This window comes from Ascaphus truei, unplaced genomic scaffold, assembly GCF_040206685.1.
Source record: "Ascaphus truei isolate aAscTru1 unplaced genomic scaffold, aAscTru1.hap1 HAP1_SCAFFOLD_552, whole genome shotgun sequence".
Classification (NCBI taxonomy): Eukaryota; Metazoa; Chordata; class Amphibia; order Anura; family Ascaphidae; genus Ascaphus; species Ascaphus truei.
This window is the reverse complement of record NW_027456884.1, coordinates 5,691-33,623: the sequence shown is the minus strand read 5'-3', so window position 1 is coordinate 33,623 and position 27,933 is coordinate 5,691. Positions and strand designations below refer to the sequence as shown.

At 53.4% G+C, this 27,933-nt stretch overlaps 1 protein-coding gene across 1 annotated transcript; it reads right to left on the bottom strand.

The window, feature by feature from the left end:
- On the bottom strand, window positions 1-27,706 carry MARCHF10 (membrane associated ring-CH-type finger 10). Its single transcript, XM_075584354.1, has 9 exons — window positions 27,530-27,706; window positions 26,697-26,868; window positions 25,928-26,062; window positions 22,853-24,098; window positions 16,393-16,559; window positions 14,700-14,809; window positions 12,931-13,044; window positions 10,192-10,234; window positions 1-297 (listed from the first exon to the last, which is right to left on the bottom strand). The coding sequence occupies exons 1-9, from the start codon at window positions 27,704-27,706 to the stop codon at window positions 248-250; spliced, it is 2,214 nt and encodes a 737-aa protein (XP_075440469.1). The 3' UTR covers window positions 1-247.
- Window positions 27,707-27,933: the final 227 nt, after the last annotated feature.

The following is a 27,933-nucleotide window of genomic DNA, read 5'->3' as shown; positions in this document are numbered from 1 at the left end:
TAGCAGAGAAAAGTACTTTATTGAGGGGCCTAACAGCATATTAACACACGCTAAGGATACATGATCCACGAATCTCCGGTCAATGTCAGTCAAAACCAAAACGCGGGTCGGCTCGGTTTGTGCAGCTCTCACCATCTTTTTCTTCTGCTCTCTGGGTTACCGAGCGATTGGATGATGGGGATAGAAGGGCCGAGGCCTCTCTGCAGAAGTTGTAGTGAGAGTTTTAGGCCTCTGCCCCCTGCCTCTCTCAGACGAGTGGGTTGTTGTTGGGGACGTCGGAGTCCTGGTCTCCCGAGTCTGAGAAGATAAAGACGAGACTCTCAGGCTTATGTAGGGTTTCGCCCCAGGAAATTCAGGGTTCATTCCTTCCCCCCCCCCCCCCCACACCCCCAGTCCATTCCTCCAAGTAAAAGGTGACAGAGAAACACAGACAAAAAGGGGACACATGGCCCATGGAATATGCCTGGCCCAGTACAGGGTGACAGTGACACAGACAAAGGAATCGGATGGCTGGGACGGTCCCAGTACAGGGTGACAGTGACACACACAGAGGAATCGGATGGCTGGGACGGTCCCAGTACAGGGTGACAGTGACACACACAGAGGAATCGGATGGCTGGGACGGTCCCAGTACATGGTGACAGTGACACACACAGAGGAATCGGATGGCTGGGACGGTCCCAGTACAGGGTGACAGTGACACACACAGAGGAATCGGATGGCTGAGACGGTCCCAGTACAGGGTGACAGTGACACAGACAGAGGAATCGGATGGCTGGGACGGTCCCAGTACAGGGTGACAGTGACACAGACAGAGGAATCGGATGGCTGGGACGGTCCCAGTACAGGGTGACAGTGACACACACAGAGGAATCGGATGGCTGGGACGGTCCCAGTACAGGGTGACAGTGACACAGACAGAGGAATCGGATGGCTGGGACGGTCCCAGTACAGGGTGACAGTGACACACACAGAGGAATCGGATGGCTGGGACGGTCCCAGTACAGGGTGACAGTGACACACACAGAGGAATCGGATGGCTTAGACGGTCCCAGTACAGGGTAACAGTGACACACACAGAGGAATCGGATGGCTGGGACGGTCCCAGTACAGGGTGACAGTGACACACACAGAGGAATCGGATGGCTGAGACGGTCCCTCCCAGTACAGGGTGACAGTGACACAGACAGAGGAATCGGATGGCTGGGACGGTCCCAGTACAGGGTGACAGTGACACAGACAGAGGAATCGGATGGCTGGGACGGTCCCAGTACAGGGTGACAGTGACACAGACAGAGGAATCAGATGGCTGAGACTGTCCCAGTACAGGGTGACAGTGACACACACAGAGGAATCGGATGGCTGGGACGGTCCCAGTACAGGGTGACAGTGACACAGACAGAGGAATCGGATGGCTGAGACGGTCCCAGTACAGGGTGACAGTGACACACACAGAGGAATCGGATGGCTGAGACGGTCCCAGTACAGGGTGACAGTGACACACACAGAGGAATCGGATGACTGAGACGGTCCCAGTACAGGGTGACAGTGACACACACAGAGGAATCGGATGGCTGGGACGGTCCCAGTACAGGGTGACAGTGACACACACAGAGGAATCGGATGGCTGAGACGGTCCCAGTACAGGGTGACAGTGACACACACAGAGGAATCAGATGGCTGGGACGGTCCCAGTACAGGGTGACAGTGACACAGACAGAGGAATCGGATGGCTGGGACGGTCCCAGTACAGGGTGACAGTGACACAGACAGAGGAATCGGATGGCTGGGACGGTCCCAGTACAGGGTGACAGTGACACAGACAGAGGAATCGGATGGCTGGGACGGTCCCAGTACAGGGTGACAGTGACACACACAGAGGAATCGGATGGCTGGGACGGTCCCAGTACAGGGTGACAGTGACACACACAGAGGAATCGGATGGTTGGGACGGTCCCAGTACATGGTGACAGTGACACACACAGAGGAATCGGATGGCTGGGACGGTCCCAGTACAGGGTGACAGTGACACAGACAGAGGAATCGGATGGCTGAGACGGTCCCAGTACAGGGTGACAGTGACACACACAGAGGAATCGGATGGCTGAGACGGTCCCAGTACAGGGTGACAGTGACACACACAGAGGCATCGGATGGCTGGGACGGTCCCAGTACAGGGTGACAGTGACACACACAGAGGCATCGGATGGCTGGGACGGTCCCAGTACAGGGTGACAGTGACACCGACAGAGGCATCGGATGGCTGGGACGGTCCCAGTACAGGGTGACAGTGACACACACAGAGGCATCGGATGGCTGGGACGGTCCCAGTACAGGGTGACAGTGACACAGACAGAGGAATCGGATGGCTGGGACGGTCTCTCCCAGTACAGGGTGACAGTGACACACACAGAGGAATCGGATGGCTGGGACGGTCCCAGTACAGGGTGACAGTGACACAGACAGAGGAATCGGATGGCTGGGACGGTCCCAGTACAGGGTGACAGTGACACAGACAGAGGAATCGGATGGCTGGGACGGTCCCAGTACAGGGTGACAGTGACACACACAGAGGAATCGGATGGCTGGGACGGTCCCAGTACAGGGTGACAGTGACACACACAGAGGAATCGGATGGCTGAGACGGTCCCAGTACAGGGTGACAGTGACACAGACAGAGGAATCGGATGGCTGAGACGGTCCCAGTACAGGGTGACAGTGACACACACAGAGGTATCGGATGGCTGGGACGGTCCCAGTACAGGGTGACAGTGACACAGACAGAGGAATCGGATGGCTGGGACGGTCCCAGAACAGGGTGACAGTGACACAGACAGAGGAATCGGATGGCTGAGACGGTCCCAGTACAGGGTGACAGTGACACACACAGAGGAATCGGATGGCTGAGACGGTCCCAGTACAGGGTGACAGTGACACACACAGAGGAATCGGATGGCTGGGACGGTCCCAGTACAGGGTGACAGTGACACACACAGAGGAATCGGATGGCTGGGACGGTCCCAGTACAGGGTGACAGTGACACAGACAGAGGAATCGGATGGCTGGGACGGTCCCAGTACAGGGTGACAGTGACACACACAGAGGAATCGGATGGCTGAGACGGTCCCAGTACAGGGTGACAGTGACACACACAGAGGAATCGGATGACTGAGACGTTCCCAGTACAGGGTGACAGTGACACACACAGAGGAATCGGATGGCTGGGACGGTCCCAGTACAGGGTGACAGTGACACAGACAGAGGAATCGGATGGCTGGGACGGTCCCAGTACAGGGTGACAGTGACACAGATAGAGGAATCGGATGGCTGAGACGGTCCCAGTACAGGGTGACAGTGACACAGACAGAGGAATCGGATGGCTGAGACGGTCCCAGTACAGGGTGACAGTGACACAGACAGAGGAATCGGATGGCTGGGACGGTCCCAGTACAGGGTGACAGTGACACAGACAGAGGAATCGGATGGCTGGGACGGTCCCAGTACAGGGTGACAGTGACACACACAGAGGAATCGGATGGCTGGGACGGTCCCAGTACAGGGTGACAGTGACACAGACAGAGGAATCGGATGGCTGGGACGGTCCCAGTACAGGGTGACAGTGACACACACAGAGGAATCGGATGGCTGGGACGGTCCCAGTACAGGGTGACAGTGACACACACAGAGGAATCGGATGGCTGGGACGGTCCCAGTACAGGGTGACAGTGACACAGACAGAGGAATCGGATGGCTGGGACGGTCCCAGTACAGGGTGACAGTGACACAGACAGAGGAATCGGATGGCTGGGACGGTCCCAGTACAGGGTGACAGTGACACACACAGAGGAATCGGATGACTGAGACGTTCCCAGTACAGGGTGACAGTGACACACACAGAGGAATCGGATGACTGAGACGTTCCCAGTACAAGGTGACAGTGACACAGACAGAGGAATCGGATGGCTGGGACGGTCCCAGTACAGGGTGACAGTGACACAGACAGAGGAATCGGATGGCTGGGACGGTCCCAGTACAGGGTGACAGTGACACAGACAGAGGAATCGGATGGCTGAGACGGTCCCAGTACAGGGTGACAGTGACACAGACAGAGGAATCGGATGGCTGGGACGGTCCCAGTACAGGGTGACAGTGACACAGACAGAGGAATCGGATGGCTGAGACGGTCCCAGTACAGGGTGACAGTGACACACACAGAGGAATCGGATGGCTGAGACGGTCCCAGTACAGGGTGACAGTGACACACACAGAGGAATCGGATGGCTGGGACGGTCCCAGTACAGGGTGACAGTGACACACACAGAGGAATCGGATGGCTGGGACGGTCCCAGTACAGGGTGACAGTGACACACACAGAGGAATCGGATGGCTGGGACGGTCCCAGTACAGGGTGACAGTGACACAGACAGAGGAATCGGATGGCTGAGACTGTCCCAGTACAGGGTGACAGTGACACAGACAGAGGAATCGGATGGCTGGGACGGTCCCAGTACAGGGTGACAGTGACACAGACAGAGGAATCGGATGGCTGGGACGGTACAAGTACGGGGTGACAGTGACACAGACAGAGGAATCGGATGGCTGGGACGGTCCCAGTACAGGGTGACAGTGACACAGACAGAGGAATCGGATGGCTGGGACGGTCCCAGTACAGGGTGACAGTGACACAGACAGAGGTATCGGATGGCTGGGACGGTCCCAGTACAGGGTGACAGTGACACAGACAGAGGTATCGGATGGCTGGGACGGTACCAGTACAGGGTGACAGTGACACAGACAGAGGAATCGGATGGCTGGGACGGTCCCAGTACAGGGTGACAGTGACACAGACAGAGGAATCGGATGGCTGAGACGGTCCCAGTACAGGGTGACAGTGACACACACAGAGGAATCGGATGGCTGGGACGGTCCCAGTACAGGGTGACAGTGACACAGACAGAGGAATCGGATGGCTGGGACGGTCTCTCCCAGTACAGGGTGACAGTGACACACACAGAGGAATCGGATGGCTGGGACGGTCCCAGTACAGGGTGACAGTGACACACACAGAGGAATCGGATGGCTGGGACGGTCCCAGTACAGGGTGACAGTGACACACACAGAGGAATCGGATGGCTGGGACGGTCCCAGTACAGGGTGACAGTGACACAGACAGAGGAATCGGATGGCTGAGACGGTCCCAGTACAGGGTGACAGTGACACACACAGAGGAATCGGATGGCTGGGACGGTCCCAGTACAGGGTGACAGTGACACAGACAGAGGAATCGGATGGCTGAGACGGTCCCAGTACAGGGTGACAGTGACACACACAGAGGAATCGGATGGCTGGGACGGTCCCAGTATATGGTGACAGTGACACACACAGAGGAATCGGATGGCTGAGACGGTCCCAGTACGGGGTGACAGTGACACAGACAGAGGAATCGGATGGCTGGGACGGTCCCAGTACGGGGTGACAGTGACACAGACAGAGGAATCGGATGGCTGGGACGGTCCCAGTACAGGGTGACAGTGACACAGACAGAGGAATCGGATGGCTGAGACGGTCCCAGTACAGGGTGACAGTGACACACACAGAGGAATCGGATGGCTGGGACGGTCCCAGTACAGGGTGACAGTGACACACACAGAGGAATCGGATGGCTGAGACGGTCCCAGTACAGGGTGACAGTGACACACACAGAGGAATCGGATGGCTGGGACGGTCCCAGTACGGGGTGACAGTGACACACACAGAGGAATCGGATGGCTGAGACGGTCCCAGTACGGGGTGACAGTGACACAGACAGAGGAATCGGATGGCTGGGACGGTCCCAGTACAGGGTGACAGTGACACACACAGAGGAATCGGATGGCTGGGACGGTCCCAGTACAGGGTGACAGTGACACACACAGAGGAATCGGATGGCTGAGACGGTCCCAGTACAGGGTGACAGTGAAACAGACAGAGGAATCGGATGGCTGGGACGGTCCCAGTACAGGGTGACAGTGACACAGACAGAGGAATCGGATGGCTGAGACGGTCCCAGTACAGGGTGACAGTGACACAGACAGAGGAATCGGATGGCTGGGACGGTCCCAGTACAGGGTGACAGTGACACAGACAGAGGAATCGGATGGCTGGGACGGTCCCAGTACAGGGTGACAGTGACACACACAGAGGAATCGGATGGCTGGGACGGTCTCTCCCAGTACAGGGTGACAGTGACACAGACAGAGGAATCGGATGGCTGGGACGGTCCCAGTACAGGGTGACAGTGACACAGACAGAGGAATCGGATGGCTGGGACGGTCCCAGTACAGGGTGACAGTGACACAGACAGAGGAATCGGATGGCTGGGACGGTCCCAGTACAGGGTGACAGTGACACAGACAGAGGAATCGGATGGCTGGGACGGTCCCAGTACAGGGTGACAGTGACACAGACAGAGGAATCGGATGGCTGAGACGGTCCCAGTACAGGGTGACAGTGACACAGACAGAGGAATCGGATGGCTGGGACGGTCCCAGTACAGGGTGACAGTGACACACACAGAGGAATCGGATGGCTGAGACGGTCCCAGTACAGGGTGACAGTGACACACACAGAGGAATCGGATGACTGGGACGGTCCCAGTACAGGGTGACAGTGACACACACAGAGGAATCGGATGGCTGGGACGGTCCCAGTACAGGGTGACAGTGACACAGACAGAGGAATCGGATGGCTGGGACGGCCCAGTACAGGGTGACAGTGACACAGACAGAGGAATCGGATGGCTGAGACGGTCCCAGTACAGGGTGACAGTGACACAGACAGAGGAATCGGATGGCTGGGACGGTCCCAGTACAGGGTGACAGTGACACACACAGAGGAATCGGATGGCTGGGACGGTCCCAGTACAGGGTGACAGTGACACAGACAGAGGAATCGGATGGCTGGGACGGTCCCAGTACAGGGTGACAGTGACACAGACAGAGGAATCGGATGGCTGGGACTGTCCCAGTACAGGGTGACAGTGACACAGACAGAGGAATCGGATGGCTGGGACGGTACCAGTACAGGGTGACAGTGACACAGACAGAGGAATCGGATGGCTGGGACGGTCCCAGTACAGGGTGACAGTGACACAGACAGAGGAATCGGATGGCTGGGACTGTCCCAGTACAGGGTGACAGTGACACAGACAGAGGAATCGGATGGCTGGGACGGTACCAGTACAGGGTGACAGTGACACAGACAGAGGAATCGGATGGCTGGGACGGTCCCAGTACAGGGTGACAGTGACACAGACAGAGGAATCGGATGGCTGGGACGGTCCCAGTACAGGGTGACAGTGACACAGACAGAGGAATCGGATGGCTGAGACGATCCCAGTACAGGGTGACAGTGACACAGACAGAGGAATCGGATGGCTGGGACGGTCCCAGTACAGGGTGACAGTGACACACACAGAGAAGTCGGATGGCTGAGACGGTCCCAGTACAGGGTGACAGTGACACAGACAGAGGAATCGGATGGCTGGGACGGTCCCAGTACAGGGTGACAGTGACACAGACAGAGGAATCGGATGGCTGGGACGGTCCCAGTACAGGGTGACAGTGACACACACAGAGAAGTCGGATGGCTGAGACGGTCCCAGTACAGGGTGACAGTGACACACACAGAGGAATCGGATGGCTGGGACGGTCCCAGTACAGGGTGACAGTGACACAGACAGAGGAATCGGATGGCTGGGACGGTCCCAGTACAGGGTGACAGTGACACAGACAGAGGAATCGGATGGCTGAGACGGTCCCAGTACAGGGTGACAGTGACACACACAGAGAAGTCGGATGGCTGGGACGGCCCAGTACAGGGTGACAGTGACACAGACAGAGGAATCGGATGGCTGGGACGGTCCCAGTACAGGGTGACAGTGACACACACAGAGGAATCGGATGGCTGGGACGGTCCCAGTACAGGGTGACAGTGACACACATAGAGGAATCGGGTGGCTGAGACGGTCCCAGTACATGGTGACAGTGACACACACAGAGGAATCGGATGGCTGGGACGGTCCCAGTACAGGGTGACAGTGACACACACAGAGGAATCGGATGGCTGGGACGGTCCCAGTACAGGGTGACAGTGACACACATAGAGGAATCGGGTGGCTGAGACGGTCCCAGTACATGGTGACAGTGACACACACAGAGGAATCGGATGGCTGGGACGGTCCCAGTACAGGGTGACAGTGACACACACAGAGGAATCGGATGGCTGAGACGGTCCCAGTACAGGGTGACAGTGACACACACAGAGGAATCGGATGGCTTAGACGGTCCCAGTACAGGGTGACAGTGACACACACAGAGGAATCGGATGGCTGGGACGGTCCCAGTACAGGGTGACAGTGACACACACAGAGGAATCGGATGGCTGGGACGGTCCCAGTACAGGGTGACAGTGACACAGACAGAGGAATCGGATGGCTGGGACGGTCCCAGTACAGGGTGACAGTGACACAGACAGAGGAATCGGATGGCTGGGACGGTCCCAGTACAGGGTGACAGTGACACACACAGAGGAATCGGATGGCTGAGACGGTCCCAGTACGGGGTGACAGTGACACACACAGAGGAATCGGATGGCTTAGACGGTCCCAGTACAGGGTGACAGTGACACACACAGAGGCATCGGATGGCTGGGACGGTCCCAGTACAGGGTGACAGTGACACACACAGAGGAATCGGATGGCTGGGACGGTCCCAGTACAGGGTGACAGTGACACAGACAGAGGAATCGGATGGCTGGGACGGTCCCAGTACAGGGTGACAGTGACACAGACAGAGGAATCGGATGGCTGGGACGGTCCCAGTACAGGGTGACAGTGACACACACAGAGGAATCGGATGGCTGGGACGGTCCCAGTACAGGGTGACAGTGACACAGATAGAGGAATCGGATGGCTGGGACGGTCCCAGTACAGGGTGACAGTGACACAGACAGAGGAATCGGATGGCTGGGACGGTCCCAGTACAGGGTGACAGTGACACAGACAGAGGTATCGGATGGCTGGGACGGTCCCAGTACAGGGTGACAGTGACACACACAGAGGAATCGGATGGCTGAGACGGTCCCAGTACAGGGTGACAGTGACACACACAGAGGAATCGGATGGCTGGGACGGTCCCAGTACAGGGTGACAGTGACACACACAGAGGAATCGGATGGCTGGGACGGTCCCAGTACAGGGTGACAGTGACACACACAGAGGAATCGGATGGCTTAGACGGTCCCAGTACAGGGTGACAGTGAAACAGACAGAGGAATCGGATGGCTGGGACGGTCCCAGTACAGGGTGACAGTGACACACACAGAGGAATCGGATGGCTGGGACGGTCCCAGTACAGGGTGACAGTGACACAGACAGAGGAATCGGATGGCTGGGACGGTCCCAGTACAGGGTGACAGTGACACACACAGAGGAATCGGATGGCTGAGACGGTCCCAGTACAGGGTGACAGTGACACACACAGAGGAATCGGATGGCTGGGACGGTCCCAGTACATGGTGACAGTGACACAGACAGAGGAATCGGATGGCTGGGACGGTCCCAGTACATGGTGACAGTGACACAGACAGAGGAATCGGATGGCTGGGACGGTCCCAGTACAGGGTGACAGTGACACAGACAGAGGAATCGGATGGCTGGGACGGTCCCAGTACAGGGTGACAGTGACACACACAGAGGAATCGGATGGCTGAGACGGTCCCAGTACAGGGTGACAGTGACACAGACAGAGGAATCGGATGGCTGGGACGGTCCCAGTACAGGGTGACAGTGACACACACAGAGGAATCGGATGGCTGGGACGTTCCCAGTACAGGGTGACAGTGACACAGACAGAGGAATCGGATGGCTGGGACGGTCTCTCCCAGTACAGGGTGACAGTGACACAGACAGAGGAATCGGATGACTGAGACGGTCCCAGTACAGGGTGACAGTGACACACACAGAGGAATCGGATGGCTGAGACGGTCCCAGTAAATGGTGACAGACAGAAGCGGCTCATGGTCCGTCACGTGTCCCTCGCACGGCAGGATGACACCGTGACAGACCCCGTGGCTCGAGCATTCGCCTCCCACCTCAGAGTGACAAAGATCAGTCACAATAAAACGACGTGGCAACCTCAGGAATCAACCTACTTCCATTCATTCTTCCCCGGAGGTCGGAGATGCGTCTTGAGAGCTACGGAAAAGCAAACAAGGCGTTAAACACAAATGTTTGCAGGAGGTCGGCTCAGGAGACCATTAAAAATGGCCAATCTCACCGCCGGGCAGCTGGACTTCTTCTGGGTTTCTCAATGGGGGGGGGGGAGTGTTTGTCACTCACGTGTTTTATTTCCCACATACCCCAACCCTCCGTCCTTATCAGAGAGCCGATAAAGACAAGGGGTGGACAAGCACTCGGCTGATCACACAGTGACATCATCACGCTGCGACGTCACAAAAAGGGAGCAGCCAGAGGAAATAAAACACCCCCCCCCCATCCCCTTCGAACCCCTTCCCAAGTCTCCCCTTTAGCACATTTGATTTCCCCTGGTTGCTCCCTTTGGCGCGATGACATCACGGTGTGTGACGAGGTCGCTGGGTGATGACGTCACTGTGGGCGGTGACGTCACTGTGTGGTCAGCGAGTGCTTGAGTCCCACCTACTCTAAGCTGTGTTGCGTCTCTGAGAAAGGAAAGAAGAGCCCCCCGAAGGCATTCAGCTGGCCGCCGGTGGGACTGGCCCCTTGAGGCCCCCGTAGAACTCCCGTGAGAATGCGCAGGCGTTGGGCATTCAGCTGGCCGCCGGTGGGACTGGCCCTTTGAGGCCCCCGTAGAACTCCCGTGAGAATGCGCAGGCGTTGGGCATTCAGCTGGCCGCCGGTGGGACTGGCCCCTTGAGGCCCCCGTAGAACTCCCGTGAGAATGCGCAGGCGTTGGGCATTCAGCTGGCCGCCGGTGGGATTGACCCTTTGAGGCCCCCGTAGAACTCCCGTGAGAATGCGCAGGCGTTGGGCATTCCATGCAGCGCTCAGCTTCCCTTAGAATGGCCGCCGGTGGCCAATGTCATTGAGGAGTTCCCGATTCTCTCTCGGGGGCCATCGCCGAGGCGAGTCGGAGGCTCAACACCGCGCAGGCGTGCGTGCGCACGTCCTTTTATTCGTAGCGCGCCCCCCATGTACGCGGCGCTGTGCAACATTACAACAGGACAGGGAGTGGGCTAACGCCAGTCCTCGAGAGCCACCGACAGGGCGGGTTTTAAGGATATCCCAGCTTCAGCACAGGTGGATCAATCAGTCCCCAGCTTCAGCACAGGCGGCTCAATCAGTCCCAGCTTCAGCACAGGCGGCTCAATCAGTCCCCAGCTTCAGCACAGGCGGCTCAATCAGTCCCTGCTTCAGCACAGGTGGATCAATCAGTCCCAGCTTCAGCACAGGTGGATCAATCAGTCCCCAGCTTCAGCACAGGTGGCTCAATCAGTCCCAGCTTCAGCACAGGTGGTTCAATCAGTCCCTGCTTCAGCACAGGTGGCTTAATCAGTCCCTGCTTCAGCACAGGTGGCTGAATCAGAAACGGAGCCACTGATTCAGCCACCTGTGCTGAAGCAGGGATATCCTTAAAATCTGACCTGTTGGATGGGGGTCTTGAGGACTGGAGTTGATACCCCCTGATACCCCCTGTGCTAGGGCTCCCGTCAGACATGCCAGACAGGGGGTAAATAATGTATGTGGCAAACACTGGGAATAACATTGGGAATGAGTGCAACAGGTAAATCACAATGCAAAGGCTAAAGGAGACTTTCCCCCAAAGAGCTGACACTCTAAGTGATGAGAAACCCTGCTCGAGAGAGAGGAGGGGAGAGAGGGAGAGGGAGGAGAAGAAGAGAGAGAGAGGAAAGAGGAGGGAGAGGATAGAGGAGAGAGAGGAGAGAAAAGAGGAGAGAGAGGATAGAGGAGAGAAAAGAGGAGGTAGAGGATAGAGGAGAGAAAAGAGGAGGGAGTGGATAGAGGAGAGAAAATAGGAGGGAGAGGATAGAGGAGAGAAAAGAGGAGGGAGAGGATAGAGGAGAGAAAAGAGGAGGGAGAGGATAGAGGAGAGAAAAGAGGAGGGAGAGGATAGAGGAGAGAAAAGAGGAGGGAGAGGATAGAGGAGAGAAAAGTGGAGGGAGAGGAGAGAGGGGATAGAGGAGAGAGAGGATAGAGGAGAGAAAAGAGGAGGGAGAGGATAGAGGAGAGAAAAGAGGAGAGGATAGAGGAGAGAAAAGAGGAGGGAGAGGATAGAGGAGAGAGGATAGAGTAGAGAGATGGTAGAAGAGAGAAAAGAGTAGAGAGGAGAGAGAGGATAGAGGAGAGAGGGAGGAGAGAGGGGATAGAGGAGAGAAAAGAGGAGGGAGAGGATAGAGGAGAGAAGGAGGAGAGAGGGGATAGAGGAGAGAAAAGAGGAGGGGGAGGATAGAGGAGAGAAGGAGGAGAGAGAGGATAGAGGAGAGGAAAGACGAGGGAGAGGAGAGAGGGAGGAGAGAGAGGATAGAGGAGAGAGAGGATAGAGGAGAGAAAAGAGTAGAGAGAGGATAGAGGAGAGAAGGAGAGAGAGGATAGAGGAGAGAGAGGATAGAGGAGAGAGGGAGGAGAGAGAGGAGAGAGGGAGGAGAGGATAGAGGAGAGAAAAGAGTAGGGAGAGGATAAGAAAAGAGGAGAGAGAGGATAAGAAAAGAGGAGAGAGGATAGAGGAGAGAGAGGAGAGAGGATAGAGGAGAGAAAAGAGGATAGAGAGGGAGGAGAGCATAGAGAGGGAGGATAGGATAGAGGAGAGAGTGGAGGGAGAGGAGAGAGGGAGAGGAGAGAGTGGAGGGAGAGGAGAGAGGGAGGAGGGAGAGAGATGCTAAGAGTATCGATACCTCTGTTATCCGTTCCTGGGAGTTGGTCACCCTCAGCAGGTGCCTGTACCTCCGCTCGTACAGGTGCAGCAGCAGCACCAGGTATAGGCCGGAGTTCCCCCCTGGGCCCTGCTCCTGGGACAGGGAGAGAGAGCTTTGCGGTCAGACGTTCTCCGAGCAAACGGGGCAAAGGTGTCACAGAAACACAGAATGTGACGGCCGACAGGAACCACTCGGCCCACTCTGCCTGCCCATTCTCCCTCTGTGGTGAGACCTTCAGCCCCCGGGAGAGCCGTGACCTTATTTCAGGTGTCGGGTAGCCGCATGCCTAACCCGAGCAATTTTGACTGTCCTAACTTTAGGGTCTAGGACAGCTGGCCGCCGCAGATGAACCAGGGAGTCTGGGGGATTCCGGACCATTTCGGGTAATGTCCATAACTGCAACCTAGGACCTTAACCCCTAACCCCCAATTGCTAAACCCTAGTATTCCTAACCTAAATCTTAATACCTAAACCTGCCGGTGAAACGGCCGTGGCGAATTGTCCCAAAGTAGCCAAACGGCCGTGGCGAATTGTCCTATCCCTCTTCCTGTATTAGCCTCTTGCCACCACCGTTGGGAGGCTGTCTTGTGAATCCCCCACCCTCTCTCACATTTCCCTTGAGCCTCTAGTTCTAACACTTCTCTTTCTCCGAAATAGGCTCAAGGTGTCAAGGAGCACAAGTGGCGCCCATCTTGGAGCCGACCTACCAATGTATTTGCTCCACTTCATGAAGTGGGTGCACCAGATTACAACGTAGGGTACTACCCGGCGCACATATATGGTGATGTTTCCAATTCTTCCCATATCTTGCTTCTTTCTCTCTCCCCCAACGCAACCCGCCAGGTTTGAAGTGGCATAAAGCTCTCTGCAATCTGCGTCGGACGTGAGAAACGGGACCAGCGTGTCTCTTACGTACGAAGCAGCGTAAAAACAAAATGATGACCAACCCCCCCCGGTGATGTTTAAACTTGGTTGAGGTCCTGACGAAGAGCGTAGATGGTCTGAAACGTATTATTCACTGTGCACCCGACCAGTCATGTTAAAGAAGGATTTGGGAACCCAACCCAAGTAGAGCCGGGGATTTCCTTAAAAGGTTGTATTTGCCCCGGAGTGCCGGGGTCAGCAAGTTACAACGATGAATGGTCGAAGGGACAATTTAGGAAACTCGTTTCTCCCAGGCCTACCTGCCAAAACTTGGGTTTACCATGTATACATCCTGTTGGGTCTACCCAATGAAGGACCCTGAGAGGTGGGAAAGCTTGTAACATATCCACTACTTGTTGGTCCAATACGAGGTATCATACCACCTACTCCAAGTAGCTGAAGTGTTGCAAGCTTTCGAACCTTTCAGGGTCTTTCATCGGGTCCTACCTTGCAAGCTTGTAACATATCAACTAGTTGTTGGGTCAGTAAAGGGTATCATGCCCCTTACTTCCTCTTCCTCCTTTGTTACCACATGGAAATAACCAATAATATATAATACTCTCTGTCTCTGTATTTCTGCCATACCTGATGAAGGCGCCCTAGAGGTTGGAAAGCTTGTGACATCTCAACTACTTGTTGGTCCAGTAAAAGGTCTCATACCCCCTACTCCTTCTCCCTCACAACATGTCTAAAGGTTGTGATACATCTTCCAAAATACATTTCATGTCCCCCTGTGTTTCCTGTACTGGCTGCGGGACGCCGGTGAAGGACCCACGGTGAAATCCCACCCCGCCCCACGTCTGACGCAGAGGACGGCGTGTCACCTGAGCCTCTTTGTGGTTTCTGTAATGCTCGTTCACGTCGAATCCGTGTACCTCGGGCGCCAAGCTCTGCCTGCACATCTCGCATGTCCTCACCGCACCCAGCTTTGCTCCTGAAACAGAAGCAGTGGGTTGGTGGACACGCAGTTGCTCTGGTCTCTATTTACCAATGCAAAGATAATTTTACATAGTTACATAGTAGATGAGGTTGAAAAAAGACGTTTGTCCATCAAGTTCAACCTATGCTAAATGTAGACGACAGATACTTTATCCAATATCTATACTTACTTGTTGATCCAGAGGAAGGTAAACAAGAAACCCCCAGAGTCATACCATCCAATGATATCTCATAAGGGGAAAAATAAATTCCTTCCTGACTCCAAGAATTGGCAATCGGATTAATCCCTAGATCAACATCCTTCCCATGTTACTTATTTGGTATTTCCCTGTATACCTTTCCCATCTAAAAAGATGTCCAACTTTTTTTTTTGAACAAATATATTGTATCTGCCATCACAGTCTCCATGGTGAAAGAATTCCACACTGTAACTGCCCTTACTGTAAAGATCCCTTTCCTTACACATATCTCCTGTATCTGCCCTCACTGTCCCCATGGGAAATGAATCCCGCACTGTAACTGCCCTTACTGTAAAGATCCCTTTCCTTACACATATCTCCTGTATGTGCCCTCACATTCTCCATGGGGAATGAGTCCCGCACTGTAACTGCCCTTACTGTAAAGATCCCTTTCCTTACACATATCTCCTGTATCTGCCATCACAGTCTCCATGGGGAATAAGTCTCGCACTGTAACTGCCCTTACTATAAAGATCCCTTTCCTTACACATATCTCCTGTATCTGCCATCACAGTCTCCATGGGGAATAAGTCCCGCACTGTAACTGCCCTTACTGTAAAGATCCCTTTCCTTACACATATCTCCTGTATCTGCCATCACAGTCTCCATGGGGAATAAGTCCCGCACTGTAACTGCCCTTACTGTAAAGATCCCTTTCCTTACACATATCTCCTGTATCTGCCCTCACCGTCTCCATGGGGAATGAGTTCCGCACTGTAACTGCCCTTACTGTAAAGATCCCTTTCCTTACACATATCTCCTGTATTTGCCCTCACCGTCTCCATGGGGAATGAGTCCCGCACTGTAACAGCCCTTACTGTAAAGATCCCTTTCCTTACACACATCTCCTGTATCTGCCCTCACAGTCTCCATGGGGAATGAGTCCCGCACTGTAACTGCCCTTACTCTAAAGAACCCTTTCCTTACACATATCTCCTGTATCTGCCCTCACAGTCTCCATGGGGAATGTGTACCACACTGTAACTGCCCTTACTGTAAAGATCCCTTTCCTTTGTTGCTGGTGAAATCTCCTTCCCCCCAACCTTAAGGGATGGCCCCAAGTCCTTTGTACTGCCCTCGGGATGAATAGTTCTTTTGAAAGCTCATTGTTCTGTCCCCGAATATATTTGTATATAGTTACCATATCCCCTCTTAGACGCCTCTTTTCTAATGTAAATAAATCTAATTTAGCTAGCCTCTCCTCATAAGTTAGATTGTCCATCCCCTTTATTCATTTGGTGGCTCTTCGCTGCACTCTCTCTAGTTCCACAATGTCTTTTCTATAACAAGGTTTGGTGCCCTGGGCTCGTCCTCCGTTATCCACCTCGCTCTCTCTCACCTGATGTGATCTTGGTCATCAGCCACCTCTTCAGACACTCCTGGTGAACGTATTTTAAGCTGCCCACGCACCGGCACGGCGCTATCAGAGAGTTTTCTGGGGTGTCCCCGGCCATGAGGCAGATCCGACAGAGGTCACCTTCCTCTTCCGATTCTTCCTGCAGCAGGCTGGGGGTCGGACAGAAGGAGTTCCCTCGGGGTTAACGTGATTCCGTCCGGGTCGTGCTACGTTACGTGGATATATTACACCAGCACTTGGGCCCCGACGGGCGAGGGAAGGTGTGGGCATGAACGAACCCGATGGGGGTTCGGGAACCGTCTCTCTAAAAATGGCAGCTCTTAGGCAGTATTGGGGGGGGTCCTGAGCTTGTGTGGGGACTGCGTACGTAGTAAGACGTCAAACTTAGTGGGGGGGGGTGGTATCGCTGCCAATTACAGCAGGAGCTTCCCACAATGCTTTGCAGCCACAGCAGCAAGGCATTGTGGGGCGTGACTTTGGAAGCCCCCGCAGTGACCGACAAATATGGTCACCCTACTTCACGCCGGCCTCGACAGGTGGCGTCGCTGCGTTGCGTCTCGATGCTTTTTACTTCTACCTCGGGACCCTCCATTTTATATTTCGCGTGCCGTTCCCTCCCCTGTTAATTTACTGTATTCCTTTAATCGTCCGGTTCTTGTTCCTTGTTGCGTTTTGGTTTATTTCATTATATAATTTCGAACATTTCTTTAAATTAAAAAAAAAAAAATTAGTAAATAATAATAATAAAAAACAATTATAGGCCCATGTCTACTAACAGGTGCTTTGTCATAAGACGCCAAAGTAGAGTCGAGGCGGCGCACAGCCAAAAGGAGCCATGGTCAGGGTCAACAGTAGAAAAAATATCTATATCCCGTTCACTTGGATAAAAGGAGGTGCAGCACCCCTCCTACGCGTTTCGCTTTGCCATAAAACACCTTCTGATCCATCGAAGTGAACATATTCGCTTAGTGAATTCAGCCCTATATGCTTTCTGCGGTCAGCGATGGTACTGAATATGTAGCATGGGTTACCCAGAGGCACTCTCTCAGCCTAGGAGGTGGATCCTGTTTGGTAAAGTCCTGGTGCCAACCAGCCCATCATAGAAGCCCTATGTCCTAAACAGAGCTATGTACAGAATTCAAAAATAGTTATTAGTATATATATATATATATATATATATATATACTAGCTGAGAGCCCCGGCGTTGCCCGGGATGTTTGTGGTGTGGGTGTGGCATTTGGGTGAGGAGTGGTCAACGCGGCCCATGTGCGGTGGTAGTGCTGCTGTGGCTGTACTGATGGTGATTGTATCGGTGTGCTGATTTTGGAGGGTTTGGTGCTGATGTGGGGGTGCGGATGTGGGGGTGCGGATGTGGGTGTGCCGATGGGGGAGGTGCAAAGGTGCCGATGTGTGGGTGCTGATGGTGTTGATGGGGGCTGGGAATGGCGGGGAGCCGAGAATGCCAGTGTGCTGGGGGGGCATGGGATAGCGGTGTGCTGATGTGGTTTTGCTGGGGATAGTGTGTGTGTGTATACGTGTGTGTGTATACACACGTGTGTGTGTATACACGTGTGTGTGTATACATGTTTGTGTGTGTGTATACATGTTTGTGTGTATACATTGTATGTGTGTGTGTGTGTATACATGTGTACGTGTGTGTGTGTGTGTACGTGTGTGTATACACATGTGTGTGTATACACATGTGTGTATAGACGTGTATACACATGTGTGTGTAGACATTGTGTGTATGTATATATTGTGTGTGTGTGTGTATACATGTGTACGTGTGTGTATACACATGTGTATACACATGTGTGTATACATAGTATGTGTGTGTGTGTGTACATGTGTGTGTGTGTACATTTGTGTGTGTATACATGTTTGTGTGTCTGTATACATGTTTGTGTGTGTGTGTACATTTGTGTGTGTATACATGTTTGTGTGTGTGTATACATGTTTGTGTGTGTGTATACGTGTGTGTGTATACATGTGTGTGTATACACGTGTGTGTGTGTGTGTGTGTGTGTATACATGTGTGTGTGTATACATTATGTGTATGTATACGTGTGTGTGTATGTGTACATGTGCGTGTGTGTATGTCTCCATGTGTGTGTATACACATGTGTATATACACATGTGTATACACGTGTGTATACACGTGTGTATACACGTGTGTATACACGTGTGTATACATGTTTGTGTGTATACATAGTATGTGTGTGTGTGTGTATACATGTGTGTGTGTACATTTGTGTGTATACATGTTTGTGTGTGTATACACGTGTGTATGTGTGTGTGTGTGTATACATGTGTGTGTGTATACATGTGTGTGTGTATACATTATGTGTATGTATACATGTGTGTGTGTGTGTACGTGTGTGTATGTGTACATGTGCGTGTGTGTATGTCTCCATGTGTGTGTGTATGTCTCCATGTGTGTGTGTACGTGTACATGTGTGTGAGTATACGTGTACATGTGTGTGTGTGTACGTGTCTACGTGTACATGTGTGTGTGTCTACGTGTGTGTGTATACGTGTGTATGTGTCTACGTGTGTGTGTGTATACGTGTGTGTGCGTATACGTGTGTGTGCGTATACGTGTGTGTGTGTGTCTACGTGTGTGTGTGTGTCTACGTGTGTGTGTGTGTGTCTACGTGTGTGTGTGTGTCTACGTGTGTGTGTGTGTCTACGTGTGTGTGTGTGTCTACGTGTGTGTGTCTACGTGTGTGTGCGTGTGTCTACGTGTGTGTGCGTGTGTCTACGTCTGTGTGCGTGTCTACGTGTGTGTGTGTACACGTGTGTCTACGTGTGTGTTTGTACGTGTGTGTGTTTGTACGTGTGTGTGTGTGTGTATACGTGTGTGTACGTGTGTGTACGTGTGTGTGTGTGTGTGTAAACGTGTGTCTGTGTGTATACGTGTGTGTCTGTGTGTATACGTGTGTGTCTGTGTGTATACGTGTGTGTCTGTGTGTATAGGTGTGTGTGTGTGTGTATAGGTGTGTGTGTGTGTGTGTATAGGTGTGTGTCTGTGTGTATAGGTGTGTCTGTGTGTCTACGTGTGTCTGTGTGTCTACGTGTGCCTGTGTGTATACGTGTGTGTGTGTGTATACGTGTGTCTGTATAGGTGTGTGTGTGTGTGTGTGTGTGTGTGTGTGCGTGTGTGTCTGTCTACATGTGTGTGTGTGTCTACATGTGTGTGTGTGTCTACATGTGTGTGTGTGTCTACATGTGTGTGTCTGTGGACGTGTGTGTGTGCCTACATGTGTGTGTGTGTGCCTACATGTGTGTGTGTGCGCCTACATGTGTGTGTGTGTGTGGTCTCTGTGTGTGTGTGTGTCTCTGTGTATGTGTATGTGTATGTGTATGTATATATATATATATATATATATATATATATATATATATATATAGTGTGTGTGTGTGTGTATGTATGGAGGGTTGAGGCTGGCAATGAAGGAATGGGGGGGTGTGGGGGGAGAGCTGCTTACCTTGCAGTCGGCAGCATGTTCCTCGAGGTGAGGCCTCCTGCAGGGCGGGAGCCCCCCCCCGGGAGCCCCCCCGCTGCCTCCGGCTCGAGGTGAGGCCTCCTGCAGGGCGGGAGCCCCCCCGCTGCCTCCGGCTCGAGGTGAGGCCTCCTGCAGGGCGGGAGCCCCCCCGCTGCCTCCGGCTCGAGGTGAGGCCTCCTGCAGGGCGGGAGACCCCCCGCTGCCTCCGGCTCGAGGTGAGGCCTCCTGCAGGGCGGGAGCCCCCCCGGCTCGAGGTGAGGCCTCCTGCAGGGCGGGAGCCCCCCCCGCTGCCCTCCGGCTCGAGGTGAGGCCTCCTGCAGGGCGGGAGCCCCCCCCCGCTGCCTCCGGCTCGAGGTGAGGCCTCCTGCAGGGCGGGAGCCCCCCCGCTGCCCCCCGGCTCGAGGTGAGGCCTCCTGCAGGGCGGGAGCCCCCCCGCTGCCCTCCGGCTCGAGGTGAGGCCTCCTGCAGGGCGGGAGCCCCCCCCGCTGCCCTCCGGCTCGAGGTGAGGCCTCCTGCAGGGCGGGAGCCCCCCCGCTGCCCTCCGGCTCGAGGTGAGGCGGCGGTGCCGAGGAGCGTTGCAGGCGGCGCCGGGTAGGCTGGTCTTTGCTGTGAGGGGGGTGGGAGAGGTGAGCCGGTGCCGAGGAGCGTGCGGCGAGGCCCGTGGGTATGCTGCCTCACCCATCCGGCCGCTCCCACGTGGATGTGAGGCGGGAGGCAGCGTGTTGTGGCCGCTCCCCCGCGTGTGTCCCGGGCGCTCGCTCCGCTCCCCCGCTGACTGTAGCGGCGCCGGGGTGTGAGCTTGGGGGGGGGGGGGGGTGTGAGCTTGGGGGGGGGGTGTGAGCTTGGGGGGGGGGTGTGAGCTTGGGGGGGGGGTGTGAGCTTGGGGGGGGGTGAGGTGTGTGTGAGCTTGGGGGGGGGGGGGGTGTGTGTGTGTGTGTGTGTGTGTGTGTGTGTGTGTGTGTGTGTGTTTTTAATTTTTTTTTTTTTTTTTGTGGACCTTTGGCCCGTCACTCCGCCTCAGGCCAATGCGAGGTGTGGGGGGCGGGCCAAGGGGGTGGTGTGAGTGTGTGAGGCCAATGAGAGGTGTGCGGGGGCGGGCGGCCCATGGGACCAATGAGATTGCCGCTAGGGACACCGGACATCCAGCAGGCAGGCAGGCAGGCATGCATGCATGCAGGCAGGCAGGCAGGCAAACATACAGTGCTTTCACTAATATAGTATAAGATATATATATATATATATATATATATATATATATGAGGAAATGGCTTTGAAATAGTGTGGGGGTGTGAATTTAAGAGTTGCCCTGCATATCTCAGCTATGGTAGGTCTACAGAAGTGCCGGAGTAATGAGTAATAATGTAGAGTATGTGACGATGGGGAGGATTTGGCCCGGGATTAAAGGGGTTACACCCCAATTGGCCACCCTCTACCCTCACCTGGGAAGCAAGGGGTTAACTGGACTGAGGTCCAGTAATGTGTTTTTACCTCGCTTCAATATCCAAATGCTTATTCCCCTGTGTAACGGTATTGTGTTATCCTAGTGTTTGCACCCACACATATACTAAGGTTGCTGCGGGAGGGAAAGAGTTCATGTTAAAACAGTGATTCTAGCCCTTTGTTTAAATTACCCTCAAAGATGCCTGCCTACTACTGTAAATGCAAATGGTCAGGAGAGCGACCAAATGGTTAGGAAACAGCCCTGATCAAAGGCTCAGGATTCTACCCGTTTGCAGGAAGCTGGAGTGGGTTGTGAGCATTATAACTCACACTTACAAACGCCTCTGATTCAGGAGGTCTGGGGCATTGGGTGTGAAATTTAACACAAGTGACAAATGTCCACTACCCAGGGGTCCCTGCTTCAAAGGATTCATTGATGAGGGCCAGGGGTGCGGTTACCCAAGGAGAAATCAGAATGGGTGACCTTATTAAATATAAGAATATTATGAAATGTCCTCGGCTGAACATGCTAAAAAGTATATATGTGTATTCGTGGGGCCAAGCCACAAATAATGATTCTAAACACTTGATATCAAACATATACTAAGAGCCAGATATTAATATCGCTCTTAATTTTAGTACTACATGGTAATATTTAGTCTCATTGAGAGCGTCACGCGGGCCGGAATGTATTAATATGTCTCGCGTGCCAGTAAGTATTACTGAACTGAAGTTATGAAGTTATTTACAGTGTATGTGGGATTTTGAATCTGTTCTGAAAACTGCAAACTCCCTCTGTTATGGTAATAGGCAAGCAGAACATCCTGCTAGAATTTACATAGCCTGGTGATCAAAGGCTAAATTGCCTAATTGTTTATGCTGGGCCCAGGAACTGACTAGTTTTAAGTGTGATACTTCACACTAAAAAATGGAAGCCCAAAATCTGCTTCAAAGACTTTTTCTAGCCTTTTCGGCATCTAGGGTTAAGAGATGAGTTTGACATGGTATTTAAGTCAGAGTCACCCCTTACTCAAATGTCCTTCATGTGTCTTCATGACCTGCCTGTCATGCTGTGATGTCAACTGAAATATGGAAGAAATGGCCCATCCTGTATCCTGATGGCTTTCTTGTCATAATCTTTAAGTAAGTGTCTATATTTTGCCTGTTGTTTGTATATCTTGTGTGTTCACCTTTATCAAGGAATAAATTATATTTTATCATATCTAAGTCTCGTACCAGTTCAACCCAGTTATATATATATTTTGGTGTATTATTAATAGCCTGTCATAAAGCTCCCGTCACAGAGTACTCTTACCCAGGGGTGTCTAACTTCAGTCCTCAAGGGCCACCAACCAGTCAGGTTTTCCAGGATATCCCTGCTTCAGCACAGGCGGCTCCATCAATGATCTGTCTCATGGCTGGGGACACCCTTGAAAAGCTGACCTGTTGGTGGCCCTTCAGGACTGGAGTTGCCCCCCCCCCCCCCCGGCTCTTACCTCTCCTGCAGTTTCCTCAGCCTCTCGGGGTCGGCCTTGGGCTTGCTAACCGCATTGCTCGGTGCTAGCAATGCACCCCTCCCGCGATCCCTCCTCTCCGAGCTTCGCATCATGGACATGGTCAGGAACACGAGGTTCAAGGTTTCCTGGAGCGTCTCCACACTTGGGGCTGAAGGCGCAAGGACGAGCCCCAGGGGAGCGATGTAAGGTACGATGGAAGACGGCTGACGGATGGATGGTGATGACGCTCCGTCTTCTGGAGAAGCTCTGGAGGACGCGTGGTGTAAACCGCGATCCGTGTGGTTCTGCGCATCTCTGGTATCTTCTTGGATAACAGGAGGCAACAGTGTTTCCAGAGCCCCCGACACAGTGACTGGTTCCCCATTACTTTCCAGAGTATTACCCGTTGACCCCTCACCTACTTCCAGTAGATCCCAAAGAGCAGCAATCGAATAACCATGAGACATTTCAATTGCACTTGGTGCAACGGCTACCAATGGCCATGGACCGTTGCCGTGTGATGTTGATCTTATAGGAGATACGGAGACTGAGATGAGGTCCGGTCTTGGCCTATTGCTAATGAGAGTCCCCGCTCTGTTGCTCCTAACACTGCTGCCCAGCTCAACCGCTATAAAATCCAGGGCGTCTTCATTGGTCACGCCATCTTGGAAGTCGATGCTGCTTGGACCCTCGATCGAGCCGCGGCCGTCATCCCTCGAGTCTAGGTAGGACTCCCCATTGTGGGTTCGGGTTGGTAACACATTGGTTCTTCTTGCAGATCCATGCTCACGTACTTCAAGGTCCTCCGACGAGCCGCGGCCCGGCTCTGCTCTGCCCGACCTGGCGCCCGGTTCCGAGTTGGGAAGAGGGGATGCAGAGATGATAGGCAGGTGGTCCGCATCATCCTCACTTCCGGTCTCTTCGTCTTCAATGTTTCTCTCCAACAGCTCATTAAAACAATCAGAGATGGACCTGAACGGAGACGTCCTGGAGCTTGCAGAACTGGGGTTTGCTTGAGGTCTTCCTCCTAATTCACGCGACGACGGAGGGTTGTCGGCTCCAAGCGACGTCGAGGGTGGTATGGGCGCCGGCTTCCGACAGCTCCTCATAGCGTCCGATCTGGTAAGCCTCTCCTGCTCTGCCCTGAAAGTGGTGTCCATGCGAAGCGCGTCGACTGTAGTTATCCCATTCCCCCCTCTCTCTCGTTTCTCATCTCTTCTCTGCTTCGTCCTACGACCCGGCTGATCTGCAATGAAATAACAATGCAGGTGGACAACGCAGGAGACAAGGCTGTTGACCAGTAAACATTTTTTTTTACACACGCTTCTTTAAGAACGGGCCATATTATAGAGTTTGGGAATCGGGTCGCAGAGCTACAATTAGGCGGGATGGATTGTAAGGTTACGACCCGCTGATTAAAATAGCAAACATTCAGGGTTTTGTAACCGGGGCGATTCTGGGGCAGAAGAAACGTGTCTGGACTCGGAGCGCGGCACAGTGGCGTGAAAAGTCCATTCCTTCCATCTGGGGGCCGGCGGTGAGGCGCCAACAAGTTACGGGACCTTAAACTTGTTGGATTTATTAACGCAGGAGGAAAAGGGGCGCAAAGTCGCACAACTTGATGCATCTCAGTCTAATCTGTGTGCCGATTAACCTCTCCCTATAACTCCTCCTATTATCCCATATACCCCCTCCCTATAACTCCCCCTATTACCCCATATAACCCCTCCCTATAACTCCTCCTATTACCCCATATACCCCCTCCCTATAACTCCTCCTATTACCCCATATAACCGCTCCCTATAACTCCTCCTATTACCCCATATACCCGCTCCCTATAACTCCTCCTATTACCCCATATAACCGCTCCCTATAACTCCTCCTATTACCCCATATACCCCCTCCCTATAACTCCTCCTATTACCCATATACCCTCTCCCTATAACTCCTCCTATTACCCCATATAACCGCTCCCTATAACTCCTCCTATTACCCCATATAACCGCTCCCTATAATTCCTCCTATTACCCATATACACCCTCCCTATAATTCCTCCTATTACCCCATATACCCACTCCCTATAACTCCTCCTATTACACCATACAACCGCTCCCTATAATTCCTCCTATTACCCCATATACCCCTCCCTATAACTCCTCCTATTACCCCATATAACCGCTCCCTATAACTCCCCCTATTACCCCATATACCTGCTCCCTATAACTTCTCCTATTACCCCATATAACCCCTCCCTATAACTCCTCCTATTACCCCATATAACTGCTCCCGTTAACTCCTCCTATTACCCCATATACCCACTCCCTATAACTCCTCCTATTACCCCATATAACCGCTCCCTATAACTCCTCCTATTACCCCATGTAACCCCTCCCTATAACTCCTCCTATTACCCCATATACCCACTCCCTATAACTCCTCCTATTACCCCATACAACCCCCTCCCTATAACTCCTCCTATTACCCCATATAACCTCTCTCTATAACTTCTCCTATTACCCCATATAACCGCTCCCTATAAATCTTCCTATTACCCCATATAACCGCTCCCTATAAATCTTCCTATTACCCCATATAACCGCTCCCTATAACTCCTAGGATTACCCCATATAACTGCTCCCTATAACTCCTCCTATTACCCCATATAACCTCTCCCTATAACTCCTCCTATTACCCCATATTCCCGCTCCCTATAACTCCTTCTATTACCCATATAACCCCTCCCTATAACTCCTCCTATTACCCCATATAACCCCTCCCTATAACGCCTCGTATACTCCCCAAAGTCAAACACAGGGCAATATTTGGAACAAAGACCCCAACACATTACCACTGACCACCCCAGACTCATCCCGCTCTGTTACGGGCGTTAACTGCCATTGACTTCACTGAGCGTTAACGCCCATTTGGCTGCGTTGCCTTGTAATATAGCTTGACGAATCAACCCTATGGACAGAGCGGCACTATTGGACTTGAATAGCCTTGAACTTGAATAGCCTTAGCACACAGCCCCCCCCCCCCCCCCGTAGTATCGGAGGTACGACGCTGTGAGCTCACCCTTCCTGTGGGGGGCGCATGTCCTGGCCTGCGGAGGTGACGCTCTTCCTCCTCGCCCGCTCTCCTTGGCGCCCTGGTCCGCGGGAAGCTGGCGGGTGTGTAACTTCTTTTGCACTATAATCCGCGGCTGTATTACTGTTGAGGGGCGACAAAATATATTTGCTACTGCCGGTACAGTCTCCTCCAGGGGAAACAAAATGGCGGATGAAATCTCCCGCGTCACGCGAGTGATGGAGACATCCAGGAAGTACATGTGGCAACTTCTCTGGTAAATGTCCCTGGATGCGGTGGGGGCCCTGGCACTGAAATAAACAAGGACCCCCTGATTCCTATCCTGTATAGTTTGGGATGGTCCCAATAACGGTTACTCCTTTCCATGAAACCCATTGGCGCCCCTTCTGGGACCTTGTACAAGGCCATTTTGGAGCAGAACCCAGGGAATTTTCCTCCCGGATCTATCAAAATAGGCTTGGGCCCATGTTTACTAACGGTGCTATAGCACGCGAAACCTTAGAGCCTACTCAAGTTAATGGACCATGTCTTATGGAATAGCAACGCTTGGTAAAAATGGTCCCCGGTGTTCTTCTCCAGTGCAGCCAAATGACATAGCACACCCTGAGCCACAGAGCTTACAATTTATTTCCACTTGCTTAAGATCAGAAAGAGAGAGTGATCTTTCCTCAAGCCTTGCACGTTAGGGTCTGTCCTTAACATATCGAGTCTGCACTCCCCTCAGCGAGACCCTCAGTGCCGTCCCCCTCTGTCTCACCTGAGAGTGTTCTCTGAGGCAGAAGCCCTCTACTCTCTCGCTCCTTGACCAACGCGGTCTTCTTCCTCCCGCTCTCTGCGCCTTTGGTTATGGCCGGCAGCCTGGACGCCGTTTTGCCGTCCCGCTGTTCTCGGCCGCAGCCCCGCTCCCGTCCCGACCCGCCAGCAGGCGGCTGGAGACGACAAGATGGAGGCGGGTCATGCACAGGACACGACGGCGTGTCAACTCATGACCTCCTTGGACAGACCACCAACACGGGAAGGGAATTCGAACATGCTTGGGGACACCCACATATGAAAGTAAGCCGGAGATCAAATAGGGGGTCGGAGGTTGTACAACATCTAGGAAAATGGCCAAACTGGGAAGACCAAGTGGTCCTTGTCTGCGGTCGCATTCCTACCCCACCACGGTGACATTGCAGACTATTGGGGCACAGGTACGTGAGCTTAGGACAGTGGTTCCCAACACTTGTACGCTGGGTCCCCCTACGTCTTTGCCTCCTCCCCCACCCCCCATTCTGTATTTGGTGCAGGTTAACGGTTGGGCGTACCAAAACATTCCATTCAAGAGAATGAGGACTTGACGTAGTGAAGTATATTCGTTGGCTTATTGATGTGGAGAAGTGGTCTCATGCCCTCCCCATCATGAATGTCCGTCCTATCTCTCCGAGACCCCCTTGGGGAAGCCAGCCCCCCCCCCTGGTTGGCCGGCGCTGACCTGTAACCCTTCTACCTCCAGTTTCTTGCCATAGAAGATCCTACGTTGTGACAGCGCCTCTCTGCTTGGATACCCCCATTGTAAAGCAGCCCTTGTAACCGATTCTCTGGCGTTACCTGCGTGTGTGAGGCTGTGCCGTATAGCCGGGGCGTCTGGTACGTGCACGAGGAGTACACGGAGGTGAGGGAGCGGTGTCTGCGCTGGGACCCGGCCTCCTGCTGCTGCCGGTTGCTCTCGGTCTGTTCCCTCTGGCGCTCCCGGCGGCGTAGGTATGCCTGGCAGACAGGTGTCATTGCAGGGGCGGGTGAGTGCCATATGCGGTATCTACAACGCAGCCCCTGCTATTCCACACATAGTTCTGGAGAAACCCTGCCATTTTGAGCTGCAGTGCCCTCTGCTATTCCACCCAAATTTCTAAAGTTAGAACTCTCTGCTGTTCTACCCATAGTTGTAAAGTTAACGCGCCTCTGCTATTCCACTTATTTTTCTGGAGCTACACTACAATTCTGGCTTCAAGCAG